Genomic DNA, 14,360 nt, shown 5'->3' with positions numbered 1-14,360 from the left:
ATAAGGTAAACTCTACTTTGACAGTTGAACTGTGACTTTTATCAATCTCATCATTAAACTATTACAATAGTTTCAATCATTTCAACTGGTGATAGAATTTCCTAACAGAAAGTAGAACTTTTTATAAATGAAAGTTAAGAACATCCTTAAAATTCAAAGTATGTTTTTTTTTCAGGGAAAAAAAAGCAGCAACCGAAGTATGTCAAATAGATGCATGCCAACAACAGCAGCAGCAACAACAACAACTAGGAATAACAAATATTGTACCCTCCATGAACAACATCCTTATTAGTTATAATCAGCCATCTTAATTGATGTCACTAAGTTTGCCATATATGGCAATTCACATTCTAATTGGCATCTCTATTCTCTGTTTTCTCTAAACTAGTGTTCGACACGTATCCGAATATACTGGACATAGCTAAGCATATTCAGATAGCTGAAGTGCATCTTTGAATGTTATTACCAGCTTCACAAGAACAGCCAATATACAACATTGGCCACACCAAGTATATCCTACTTAAAGAATTAACAAGATCCATTGCTTTCAGAAAAGAAATTGCAATGTACTGTGATATGTATATGAATTAACAGTTCAACATGACAAAAATCCAAACCAAATCTGCATTATAACCATCAGCTTAGTTTGCTAGTCTTCACTATTATATACACAAGGTGTTATGTATGACTGAAATCTCAAAGGATAGCTGAACAAATTTGTACAACAATCATAGAGAAGGATTAAACAAGGGCTGTAAGTCTAAAGATGGTAGATTATTAAACAAGGGTATAGGAAACATTGCATATTCAGAAAGCATACCTTATGGTTATAGAATCCATAATCAAGAGCTATTATTCCTTCTTTTCTAGTTCCAGCGCAATCTCATTTCGACGTGCAAATGGAAGTGTAAATGGTGGATTGTACTGCAACCACAATCATGTATTTAGAAGTTACTCCTAGAACAAACTTATTAGGACTGACAGCATTAAAGATAATCTGACCTGTGCAACTTCCACTGAAGCACCTTTCTTAACTTGAAGCTGCTTGTCATTTTCAGCATCTCTTAATCTCAATTCTCGTTGTTTAACTTCTTCATCAGTAACAAACCTGGTCAAGAATATAATCAATAATTCATTAAGACTTTTAGTTTCGGGGAGCTTCACAATTGAAAGACATGATGTATAATGTCATGCCTTTTTACCTAAACTGAAATTAAATAATAATTTTACTATCTAAAATGAAGATATAACATAAGGTTTAAACAAAAAAATATTTAGGTTCGCTTCACTAAACAGTTAACATATGCCACCTAAATCAAAATGAAAATCTGTGACAATGTGCATGTTACTCGTACATGACAACTCATACTTGGATTATCTGTTAAAATTTGTGCTAGAATTTTATAACTCGAGTTACGTTGAATCCGAATAGGACTGTACTATTGAATGTTGATTAAAAAAGTAGAAAATTTAGTTTGAATAGATTATTCTATGTAGATTTTTTTGTAATTAAGTATTTATCCCAAATAAACAGATACTAGAGGTTAGGATTAGATGTTAATTCGTTATCGTAAAGTCTATTGTATTCTTCTTTTTCTACTTTGTGAACATTTTCTCCCCCAACTGTGATTTTCTAGTTTAAGGTTTTGCTCGTAAAAATCTTGGTGTCTTTTTTATTGTGAGATTATTATACTTACCATTATTTAAAAAAAAAATCAGTATTAGTGGGTACCGATGTTTGATTCAATCAGGATAACAACATCCTTGAATTATAAATTTTCTTGTTGGATCGCAACACCAGACTAGTATTGTTGCAGGTGAAGACGCAAAAATTCTAACGCAGTTAATTTGGACGATGTTCTGTTAGGGTTAGAAACATGTCTTCGACATTGACCTTAAAAAAAGTAGCATAAGGATTGAAAGGCTCTGTCACGATTACATTTATCCGTTGAATGAAATTCTACAAGACATGTTGAAGGAGAAAACTGTTGCAATGTGGGCGAAGCTAGAAAAATTGTGTATGTAAAAAATCCTAACTAGCAAGTTGCATATGAAACGACGATTTTTCTCATCGTTTGACAGCAGTTACGTCTCTGGTAGAAGACACGTCTTTTGTAGAACACTTTACCATCTTCAAAGAAAATTTCTCAAATTAGGAGACCATGAATGATAATTATGATAAAGAGACTTGGGGTTAATTTTACTATGTTTGTTGTCCCTTCTTATTCAATCTTCGAGATACAATTTTGTATAGTCCTGAATCTTTTACAGTTGATGAAATTTATAATTCTTTAATTTCGCATGATAAAATGCAACATCTCATGAATAGATTCAAGTTTCGGGGAGAATGACACTTCATTCTTGGGAGGATTCAAGAACAAAGTTCTAGCAGTGATGTCCAGACTAAGTCAAAATTCAAGAAAACGAGAAAAAATTATTAGTGCAAGAAAAGGGATATATTAAAGATGAGTGCTACATGTTGCAGAATAGAAACTAGAGGATATTGTGGATTAGAAAGGAGAGAACTACAGAATGCGAGAAGTTAATGTAATAAAGACTGATGGCATTGAACTTCTATTTGCTTCCAATGAAGGTTTCACAGCAAGTGAGAATTGGATTCTCGACTTTGATAATAATTTCCACATTAGCCTCAATCATATTGATTTGAAACGTATAAAGTTATGTATAGAGGTGATGTTTTTCGAGAGGATCAATGTCTCTTGTAAAATCACAGGTATTAACACGGTAAAGATAGATGTTTGATAAGATTATTCGAACACTTGGTAATATGAGACATGTTCCACATTTAAAAAATATATATATTTAATTTCTCTAGGTACTTTAAATTCAAAAGGGTGCATATACTAAAGTAGAGCTATGAAAATTTGCAATAACTCTCCTCTTGTGATGAAAAAATAAAGAAAGGCCGTCAAATTTTATGTTCTGCAAAGTTGAACTGTTTTAAGCGATGCAACTGTTGTTTCCTCCTTTGTGTCAGATGACAACGTTACTAATGAAAACCTCTTGACTGAAACAAGTAAAATTCACGAGAATAACAAATTTGAAAAGAAAAAGAGAGTTTAATTTTGTATGCATGACAAAATTAAAAAATAGAATAGAGTTTAATTCACCACAAAGATTAATAATGCCAATGATAAAATTGTTTTTTAAATTGGCAAGAACAAACATAGAAAAGAAACTAGACCTCTGTAAATATTTAATGATGCTAATGTGTTATTAGTGATTAAAGATAAAATTATCCTTAATGATTGAGATCGTGTTGTGCATGGTGTTGCTCGTTGTGTGTAAAATTGACATTATGTCGGATTAAGTTATCATGCTTGAAACTTTAAAGTAACTTAATCTCGACATTAATAAGGTCATCAAGGATACCTTATATCCGATTGACATTCATTATTGATTAATACCCTTTTAAGAAATTTCGTGGAAGAGGTGAAGAATTTTTTCGTCAAAGTAGATAATTTGTTCATCAAGGTGAAAATTACTTTTTTATTGAATTTGAAATTTTCATCGAATTTGGATTTTTTTTATCTTGAACCCCTTAAACTTTTAGAGTTCATGTCAAGGTTAGAGATTGATAAAGTTTTATTAAAATTTTGTAACTCGAACTCTATTTGAATCTAAATATGACTATTCTTTAACAATTGGACGTTGATTAAAAGTAGTAAACCTAATTTGAGTAGATTTTTTATACGCAAGTTTACTAGATTCTTTTATACAAGTCCTTTTTGTAATCAAGAGCTTATCCTATAAATAGATATTAGATGATAGAATTATAAGTTAAGTCGTTTCTCAATCTTGTATTATTCTTTTCTACGTTATGGAATTTCTAATCTTTTTTGTTGTGATTTTTTTCCGTTTAAAAAACTTTTCACGTAAAATCTTTGTCATTTTTATTTTACGATTGTTAGACTTGTCTATCTTTTAATAGTTTGCAAATTACTTAGAAAAATCTAACCCGGTTAGGTGACTAGACAACAACAAATATTATGCCTTTGACTACACAGAAGTTAAGAACAACCTGAGAAGGCAACAACTGCAACTACTTTCCTGGCACCTCTTTGATCCTCACAGAAGGATCTTTAGGTAATGGCAGATTGAACCATACTTTGATGGCATGATAAAGAATCTGCCCATTATCTTGATTTTCCACCTATATCATAAGTTGTTACAGATATAAGGATCAATTAATGAATGTAAAAAAAGGTACAAAACAAATAGTTATTTATATCCTATCCTTGATTACGCCCAGCATGCCAAAACAAATACAAATAACTAAAATATTCAACCCTTGATAATGCAATGCATGCACATACAACTCCAAGTAAACTACAAATCAATATAGACAACAACATTTTCCAGAAACGTTGCAAAGTTTAAGCATACCATCCCAACAGAAACTGTTACCTTCTTCGTTATCACAGGTGTTGTCATTTCCATCCTCTGCCCATCAGATCGAGTCCTACTAGTAATAACAGGGTAGTCATCTCCATTTTCTCCTTGCTTGTATCTATGTGCATCAAACATCTAATAAGGAAATTAAAAGAGATGATTGCAAAAAGAAAAGGCTCCAAGTTAATGCAGGAAATCTTCTACCTTACCAACAGTACTCAGCTAAAACATTGAAAGATGAGATGAACCATTAAAATCCCCTGTCTTCCCTGGCATTGTGTCTCCGCTATAAAATAAGGCTGTTATAACAATCATAATACTTCAGATTGCAATACTAAACATTAAATTAGAAGAGAGAAGAAAACCCAAAAAAGTTAATGCATACCTCTACTTCCCTTATCTCATACGGTCTGTCCTACTCAAAACCTTAACCTCACAGTCTCAAGATCAGGGACTAAACCAATAAATCCTGTACAAGAGGAAAATGTTAATAAAACAATATAAAGATAAAACTTTGATGTGTTCTATACGTGTCTATGGGTGAGGTTTAATAGGGGTATAAATGAACCAAACTTGACGAATAAGGTACATTCATGTTTGTTTGTTTTTTTTTAAGGTGTTCATTCCTGGTTCGTGTTCGATTCGTTTAACATTCAAGAATGTTTATATGTTCAGGGTTGAGGTTTAATAGGGGTAATGAACCAAACTTGAACGAATAAGGTTACATTCATGTTTGTTTGTTTTTTTTAAGGTGTTCATTCCTGGTTCGTGTTCGATTCGTTAACATTCAAGAATGTTTATATGTTCAGAAAAATAATAAAATTACACCAATAGTCCTTAAACTTCACAGTTTAGACTTCAAGTTCTATCATGTGTTCAATTTAGTCACTACTTTTACCAATATTTAAAATGTAAAAAATAAAAGGAAAATGAGAACAGGGTAAACGAGCTTATAAACGAATAGTTAAAGGAGCCAATAAACGAGTAGTTAAACGAGTTTGTTCATGAATATAACGAACCAAGCACACCAATGATCATGTTCGTTAGTTTGTTAAACATAAAAATTTTGTTCATACTCGCTTACCTTTTTTTGGTACATTACAAATTTGCCAGAGCAGAGTTGTATGAAAGATTGCAAGGCACTCACTAATTGGTACGAATCTTGATAAGATAAAGTTAATTCGCATAATTTAATGATTTGAACCCAATACAAAAATTAACCTGCCATTAACGCTTCCTCCAAATTCCGGCTCTCAAACCTCTTTGGCAACACGTATTTTGCAGTCTCCGAGGCCAAGTCCATCAAAACTACAAGGAAAACAAAATTTCAAAATCATAAAGTAGAAGAACAAAATTCGAATATATGGAATCCGGAACTGAACATTTACGCCGTTGAGAGACGGAGGAAGCTTGAGAAGCGAGAGCGAAAACGAGGGAAATTCGAGCTTCGAAGCCAGACATGGTTCGTCTCCGCGGCTGCTAAGGTGTTGTTGACGTCGTTGCCGTTGTTGTCTCCATCGGAGCCATGGACTTGACGCTGATCACGGATGGTCGATTAATATGGAGTGTTTGGTTTGAAGTTGAAGAAAGAAGTAGGGGTTGGCAAGAGATTGAGCTGCCATTGATGGATTGAAAAGAGGAAATTGCTTTCTTTGGTTGCTACGTTTAAATTTGTGTGGAAAGAAGTACAATATGGTGGTTGGAGTTTTCCCGGAAAGAACTAGACCCATGTAAAATATATACACCTTTTTTTTATAGGCTTAATGACAAAAATAGCCCATTTTTAAATTATCATTTTATTTTTTATTTCCCTTCTAGAATATTTTATTCTCAATATTTTATTTTATTCAAAACAGATCATGTTAAATGAAAATTGTTAGTTAACTAATGATCAATTTAAATTGACATTATATTTTTATATGTGTCTAACTGATGATATTATATATTTTATATCATCTAAAGTGATGATGAAATATGTGTCATACTATCAAGAAAATGTCACATTATTAAAAATGATGATATTATATATGTCACATCATTAAAATAATGACGTTGTATATATCATATTATTAAAAAATGACGTGGTATGTATAACATCAACAATTGAAAATATGTGCAAATGATATATTACTAATATGATTTATCTTTAGTTAACTAAAAATTTATATTTAACGAGATATGTTTTAACAAAAAATTAAAATATTAAAGAGTAAAATGTTTCAAAAAAAAAATAGGGTGTAAATTAATAATTTATATAAACATTGGGAATAAAATGTTGACGTTTTATTACTAAGGGTGCGTTTGGTTCATGGAATATAAGAATATCAGTGAGAATAAAAGATTATTAGTGAATATGATTATTGGGAATGTTGTATTTTGTATTTGGTTGGTTTAGCAAGAATATAATACTACTGTGTTTGGTTAAATGAATAAAAGATTATTGAAATGTATATTTGATCAAATTGTCTTTATTATATATATTTTTTTAACAAGTTGAATTCTACTATAATATTACTATAATTACTATATTTTCTTTAAAAAAAATTTAAATTCATAAAATTTATATAATTTTTTTACAAAATTAAAAAGATAAATATGTTTAATGAAAGGGTAAAATTTTATTTTAATCCTTGAACTTTATATAAAATTTTAATTATAGATTTTTTTTTGTAAATTTAAAATAGTTTAAGGATAAATTTGTAATTTAACATTCGTAGAATTTGTATTATTCAACGACAGAAGAATAATATTTTTGAAAGAAAATTTTTAAGGGCATTTTAATCTAAACGTCGGTAATCCAGCAATACCTAAGAGAAGAATAACATTCACAGTAATATACCCAAAAAAATTCACTGTTAACAATAAAATATTATCAAAAATAAAATTATCGATCAACCAAACAAAAAAAAATAAAATTTCTATTATCTGATAATACAACATTCCTTGAATTAAACGGAGCTAAAGACTGGGGCATGCCGGCTGTGGCACACAAAACATAATAAAAGAAAAAACGTTTTGCAGAATTTAATACAAAGCAAACAAAGAAATAACTCTACTTTCCTAAAATGAAACCTAGAACAGGAACTGAAAACGTCGATACCCCTTGGCCTGCTCGAAAGATCGTCAGTGAGAGAGAACGCCAGGGAAGGGAAGAAAAAAAGCACAAAATAGAACCTTTGTTCAGAACCAGGGCTCAGAGGAATGACTATGGAGGTTCGAGAGAACGTCTATCATCCGTCGTTTGGATGGTGACGCTCCTTGGGCCTTCTTCGATCCAAAAAAGGTCTTCAGGGCCTGACGTGGTATCCTTCGCCAGGAGATGTGCTGCGCGATTACCTTCTCTAGACATGAATCGAAACATCAATTCATGGAGGGAGGTGAGCCAACCCTTTGCTTCGATGACCCAAGCTCCTATCTCGCTCAAATCTGGTTCATGCGAAGTGATTTGAGGATGACCGACCTAGAATCACCTTAAAAATCGCATGTAGGAAGCCCATTTCCACTGGTTGTACCGCATGGACTGAGCTGCCACCTCCACCGCGAAAGCCGAGGTAATGTGTCTACACCGACGCCTGCATGCTCCCATTATTTGGCAATTTGAATTCCTTATGATAACTCCTGACCATGATGTTTGTTCCCTGCGCATGAAATGAGGATCAAAATTAATCTTTACCGTCGGTTCTATCGGAGGCTGCCATCGAATGTTGGAGAGAAAGGGCGGTGGGTTAACACGAGCCTGGGCCATAGCAAATTCCTAACAGTGTGCTCGGGTAAAGGTAATAATTCCATTAACATTGACGTGATGACCCTCGTTGTAAAATTTATTACGCGCATACCAGATAACCCATATTGAAACTAGAATTTCACTATGCTTTGAAATTTGGTGGTTCACAAACTTACTATCCAATCGTAAAAGGACCAAACAACATTAAAATTTGGCAAATTAAATTGAAGAGACATCCAAATCATATTTGCAAATTCACAGGCACACACAATATGTAGGGTCGTTTCTGAGGTTAACTGGCAAACTGGGCACTTTGGGTTTGAGATTATGTTATAGATTGAAGAGAAATAGAGAATAATTTGAAAGAAAGATGAGAAAATAGGAGAGAATTCAGAGAGAAGAAAGTTCATCCATTCATTTCATAACCATTCTGTTTTTACATAGCCATTTTATTTACATACACTCATAATAAAATTATTATGCTAGCTGGACGTCTTCTAACCAATTTTGTTATCATCACAGGCATTGGGCTTCATCTAGGCTTCCTGTGCTCTACCCGTATCTGCAAGACCACCCTTCTGGATCTGCTGGGTGATTGTTTTAATTCCCTTCGTGCTCCTCACGTGCCCTTCCCTCAAGTAATTACTTCCCAATTCAATCTCAATCCCTAACCCTTGAATATTCATTTCCCCCAATTTCTAATCCTTCCTCGATACTCATCACTCGTCCTCTCTCTTCTCCCTCTCGTCTTCCCTCTCCAACCGTGACAATACCCGCCCCATCAGAGGATCCTTATCCCCAAGGATCAAACGACAGAAATTGCCCTCGCAACACCGAATAATCTTCCAGGTGTCATGCATCTCGTCCAGGTTAATCCACCAACCAGCAACTGTGTTGTCGGTTTATTATGTCGATTAACAATCCTTCTTCCTAATATTTTGCTGGGTTCTACCCGAAACTGACCCTCATCATCAATCACAGGAGGATCTGTGAAAGTTGTTGCTTCAGGCCCAACATGCTTCTTCATAAACTGACATGAAAGATAGGGTGCAATCTCGAGGAATCTGGTAAGTCTAGTTTATAGGCTACTTCTCCAATTTTTTCAATAATCTTATAAGGCCCATAAAACTTTGCTGTTAATTTCAAATTTTTCCCCAGGGCGAGAGAAGTCTGTCGATATGGCTGCAGTTTCAGGTAAACGAAATCCCCAACTTGAAATACTCGTTCAGATATGTTTTTATCAGCTTTCTGCTTCATTCTATTACTGGCTTGCTATAATTGAAATTTCACCAATTGTCTGATATCTTCCATGCTACGCATTAACTCTGCTACTGCATTTACTTGAGCGTCTGTATGCCAAACCATTGTAGGAGGCTTGTAACCATAGATAGCCTGAAAGATGTTAGTTTCAAGGAAGTATGGTAGCTAGAATTGTACCACCACAACATGTAGCAACCATTTAGCCCATTGCTTGGTTGGTAAAAACAAAGCCCTCTTAGGTATTGTTCTAAACACTGGTTCACACTCTGTTTGTCCATCCATTTTAGGATGATAAGTAGTGCTAAACAGAGTCTTAGTTCCTAAGAGTTTCATTAGTTCTCTCCAAAAGAGGCTAGTGAAGGTCTTGTCTCTGTCTGAAATGACCATTTTAGGTTGACCATGAAGCTTATATATGTGATCCAAATATAATTTAGCAACCTCAGTTGCTGAGTAAGGATGTGATAGTGCTAAAAATGACTATATTTAGTAAACTTGTCAACCACCACTAGAATACAATTCTTCCTTAAAGATGTAGGCAATCTTTCAACAAAGTCCATAATGATAACTTCCCAAACTTGCTGAGGAATAGGTAATGGCAGTAGCAGTCCAGGTTTAACAACATGTTCCACCTTAGTTTATTGACATACTGCACAAAGTTTGACATAATTGACCACCATAGCTTTAAGTCTAGGCCAATAAAAGTAAGATCTAATTCTCTTATAAGTAGCTTGATTCCCAGATTGACCCCCATGAGGTGAGTCATGTAATGTCTGAAGAATCTGTAGTCTAAGAGATCCAACCTCTCCAATATAAACTCTATCCTTATATCGAAGGATTCCTTTTGAATATCTCCACTTAGTATCAGCAGTAGAATGATCAATTTAGTGATCCAATCAGTAGCCAATAAATCTTCCTTATAACTAGCCTTCACCTCCTGCACCCAGCTAGGAATAATTATAGTTGTGCCCATAGCCAAACACTGTCCATGATCCTCCCATTGTCTAGATAAAGCATCTGCCACCACATTGGATTTCCCTTTTCTGTATTGGATAGTATAATCCAAACCCAAAAGCTTGGTTAATCATTTCTTTTGAATTGTAGTGGTCAACTTCTGCTCGAAAAGATACTTTAGAGGTTCATGATCAGTCTTAATGACTAAAGGATTACCCTTTAAGTAATTTCTCCATTTAGATATTGCTAATAAAATAGCTAAATACTATCTTTCATAAATAGAGAGAGTAGAATTTCTAAGACTGAGGGCTTACTCAAAATATAATAGGTCTACCATTTTGGGATAGAACACCCCTATACCTCCTGAGCTTGCATCTGTCTCTAAATAGAAATTCTAATTAAAATCTGAAGAGCTAAAACAGAGCAGTGCACATGACTCTTTTAAGATCTTCAAAAGCAGTCAAAGCTGCAGTAGTCCACTTAAAATTGTCTGCTTTAAGCATTTGTGTCAGTTGCCTGCTTATAACACCATAATCTTTAATAAATTTCCTATAAGAGCCTATTAATCCGAAAAATCCCCTCAAAGACTTCAAAGATTTAGGAAGAGGCCAATTCTTCATTGCTTTCACTTTACTAGGGTCAGTAGCAACCCCTGCTGTTGAAATAATATGTCCCAAGTATTCCACTTGGGTCTGTCCAAAAAAACATTTGGAAAACTTTGCAAATAATTGATTAGCTTGTAACACCTCTAAAACTTTTTGCAAATGAGCAATATGAGCTAGCATAGAACTGCTGTAGACTAAAATGTCATAAAAAAACACCAACACAAATTTTCTAAGGAATGAACTAAATAATTCATTCATTAATGCCTGAAAAGTAGCTGGGGCATTAGTAAGGCCAAAAGACATTACCTTAAATTCATAGTGACCTTGATGAGTTCTGAATGCAGTTTTGTGAATATATGCATCCTTAATTCTGATTTGCCAATACCCTGATCTGAGATCAATCTTTAAAAGTAAACAGTACCATGTAATTTCATCTAGTAAGTCCTCCACAGGAATAGGGAACTTATCTTTAATAGTCATGATGTTCAGTTGCCTATAATCCACACAGAACCTCCAAGATCCATCTTTTTTTTTAATTAGGAGGCATGAAGAGGCAAATGGACTCCTACTAGGCAGAATAATAGAAAAAGATAACATAGTAGCAATTTGCTTATCCACTTCAGCCTTTTGGTTATGTGGAAATCTGTAGAGCCTGAGATTGACAAGAATTGAATTAGATTTAAAAGGAATACCATGGTCATGGTTTCTTACTGGTGGAAGACCTTTTGGCCCAAAATAGCCTTGTTTTTCTAGAGAGACTGAATAGCTGCAGGAATTGGTTTAGAGGCTTCTGTCATAGATAATAATACCACATGTCCCAAAATAACAGAATCTGAAGCCGTCATTTTTAATAAAGAAGCTCATGAAATTTGCTACAAAAATTGAGATTGTTGTTGACCATGTATAACAATTTGTTCATTTTGGTGAACAAAACTAAGAGTCGTTTTGTTGAAATCCATCAAGATTGGACTGAATAGTTTCATCCAATCTACTTCCAATACCATATCACTCTCTCCCAACTGTAAAAGTCTGAAATCATGAACAAAAGTGTGTCCTTGCATTTTTCATTCAACTTTATTACACCTTGCTGAACTATAAAGTTGGTGACCATTAGCCATTGTAATAACCAAAGGGTAAGGTGTATTCACCTGTATACCAGCCTCAGCCCACTGTGGTGTTAAAAAACTGTGGGTATACCACTGTCAATTAGAATATTCAATGGTTTGCCTAGGATACTGCCCTGAATTCTTAGTGTATTATGTCCAATACACCCAGTGATAGCATTCATAGATATTTCTAGGCTCTCTTCCTCTTGTAGGACTGGCTGTTCTGAATCAGTAGGTAGAGTATCTGAAGGAAGAATAGTTTCCTCTTCAATCATCATGTTCAATTGTTTTGTTTTACACTGATGGCCTGGAACAAATTTCTCACCACACTTAAAGCACATATATTTTGTTTTCTGTACTCTATTAGATTCTGTTTTTGTGGCAAAGTGGGCGAACTCTTTTGTGGAAATGGTATCTGAGTTGGTTTAGGAACATATAGGGAATTTGGTAGGGTGGGTTTCTAAAAGTTGGCCTCATTCTTTTACTTTCAAATTCAACAGACAATTCATACAGTTTAGCTTGCTTGTATGCTTCAGATAATGTCTTAGGGTCTAGGGCCTTGACTCTTTGTTTAATATAATCTCTTAATCCACTAATAAATAGAGAGACAAAGAATTCCTCACCTAGAGTAGGTTTCTGTAAAAGCATATGAGGCTATAGTTCTTCAAATCTATCCTGATACTCTTCCACAGACCCTTTTTGTACCAACTTTGTAAACTCTACCTCAAACTCATGCCATGTAACATGATGTTTTTGCATGATGTAGCCATCAAACCAAATTTCTGCTTTACCTGTTAAGTATATTGTAGTTATTTCTACTCTTTGCTCCTCAGCAATACTACATAATGAAAAGTACTTAGGGCATTTATGTATCAAACCTCTGGGATTACTACCTTCAAAAAAAGGTAACTCGATTTTAGGCCTGTGTAACATAATCCCTGAAGTATTATAAGACCCCCTGTACCTCTTCTATCCATATCTAAGCTCAATGTATTGTTCCTAACAGCACTATTCTCCCCTACTTGATTATCATTTTTGAAGTTGGTTATATGAACAGGTAACTCATTTGGCTTAGATTTTAGAATTCCAGGCTCATCAGGTTTATAAGTAAACCTATTTTTGTCATTGATCATTATCACCTGTACAACTTGCTTCCCACTCATGTTAGATGAATCAGGGGTCTGTACCTGTTCCCCATCAGGTTGATTTTGATCTCCTTTTTGTCCAGTCAAGATCCTCAAAAGCTCTTCCACGTACCTTTGATTTATAGCCATTCTAGACTCCAAGGTCGTGATACGCTCCTCTTGATTCTCCCACCATTTAGGGATCTTAGTTTCATTCTGAGACTACTTAACCAAAGCAGTCAAGTCCTCCAGTTGTTTCTGTAGTACTGCAAAATTTGATGATTCAGTCATCGTTTGGTTTTTCTTTGGCATTACCGCATCAATAGCCAGGAAAAATCAGGCTCTCGATACCAATTTGTTATAGATTGAAGAGAAATAGAGAAGAATTTGAAAGAAAGATGAGAAAATAGGAGAGAATTCAGAGAGAAGAAAGTTCACATTCATTTCATAACCATTCTGTTTTTACATAGCCATTTTATTTACATACATTATAATAAAATATGTTATGCCAGCTGGACATCCTTCTAACCAATTCTATTATCATCACAGGCATTGGGCTTCATCTAGGCTTCCTGTGGTCCACCCGTATCTGCTGGACCACCCTTCTGGATCTGCTGGGTGATTTTAATTCCCTCCATGCTCCTCACGTGCCCTTCCCTCAGGTAATTACTTTCAATTCAATCTCAATCCCTAACCCTTGAATATTCATTTCCCCCAATTCTCCCAATCTTCCTCAATACTCATCACTTGTCTCCCTCTTCTCCCTCTCGTCTTCCTCTCCAACCGTGACAGATTATTGTCTGTGTTTTGTGAGTATTAAATATAGACGTGAAGTGCATACAAGTATACACAATTGAACAAGTAATACAGTGATGAGTGAGTGTCGTATCTACAGGGATTGGAGGAAATTTATAAGTTCAATCAAAGCAAATAACTACTTAATCTAAGTATAGTTAGTGTGATGATATGTACTAATGAGAGTGTTGAGGCTAAATGAAATGTACGTTGGGGGGATAGAATGATAGTGTGATGTGGAAGCAAATGGATATGTCGTGACAAAATATTGTGAGTAGAGTAATCAAATGAGAATGTAAAATCAAAACAAAATGCAAACACTAGATTTGAATAGAATGACTTGACAATCATCACACAACAAGCTATTACGAGAATAAATAAT

General features: G+C 34.3%; 1 protein-coding gene and 1 long non-coding RNA gene across 2 annotated transcripts; one reads left to right on the top strand and one right to left on the bottom strand.

Annotated features, from left to right (window-relative positions):
• Nucleotides 1-581: 581 nt before the first annotated feature.
• Nucleotides 582-6,143, bottom strand: LOC120211752 (heme-binding-like protein At3g10130, chloroplastic). The gene is given in 16 exon segments (XM_039210232.1): nucleotides 582-924; nucleotides 1,003-1,107; nucleotides 4,041-4,072; nucleotides 4,075-4,122; nucleotides 4,125-4,161; nucleotides 4,408-4,502; nucleotides 4,505-4,548; nucleotides 4,632-4,653; nucleotides 4,656-4,694; nucleotides 4,697-4,712; nucleotides 4,799-4,821; nucleotides 4,824-4,844; nucleotides 4,847-4,867; nucleotides 5,635-5,721; nucleotides 5,802-6,017; nucleotides 6,020-6,143. Coding segments are annotated over 16 exon segments (1,002 nt in total). The 3' UTR covers nucleotides 582-852.
• Nucleotides 6,144-8,823: 2,680 nt separating this feature from the next.
• On the top strand, nucleotides 8,824-9,343 carry LOC120211777. Its single transcript, XR_005524633.1, has 3 exons — nucleotides 8,824-9,006; nucleotides 9,119-9,204; nucleotides 9,296-9,343. It is a non-coding gene; the product is annotated as an uncharacterized LOC120211777 (long non-coding RNA).
• The last annotated feature ends 5,017 nt before the right edge of the window (nucleotides 9,344-14,360 follow it).

Source organism: Hibiscus syriacus, unplaced genomic scaffold (assembly GCF_006381635.1).
Source record: "Hibiscus syriacus cultivar Baekdansim isolate YM2019G1 unplaced genomic scaffold, ASM638163v2 tig00109983_pilon, whole genome shotgun sequence".
NCBI classification, from domain to species: Eukaryota; Viridiplantae; Streptophyta; class Magnoliopsida; order Malvales; family Malvaceae; genus Hibiscus; species Hibiscus syriacus.
The sequence above is the reverse complement of the archived record's forward strand: the minus strand, read 5'-3'. Positions and strand labels throughout refer to the sequence as shown.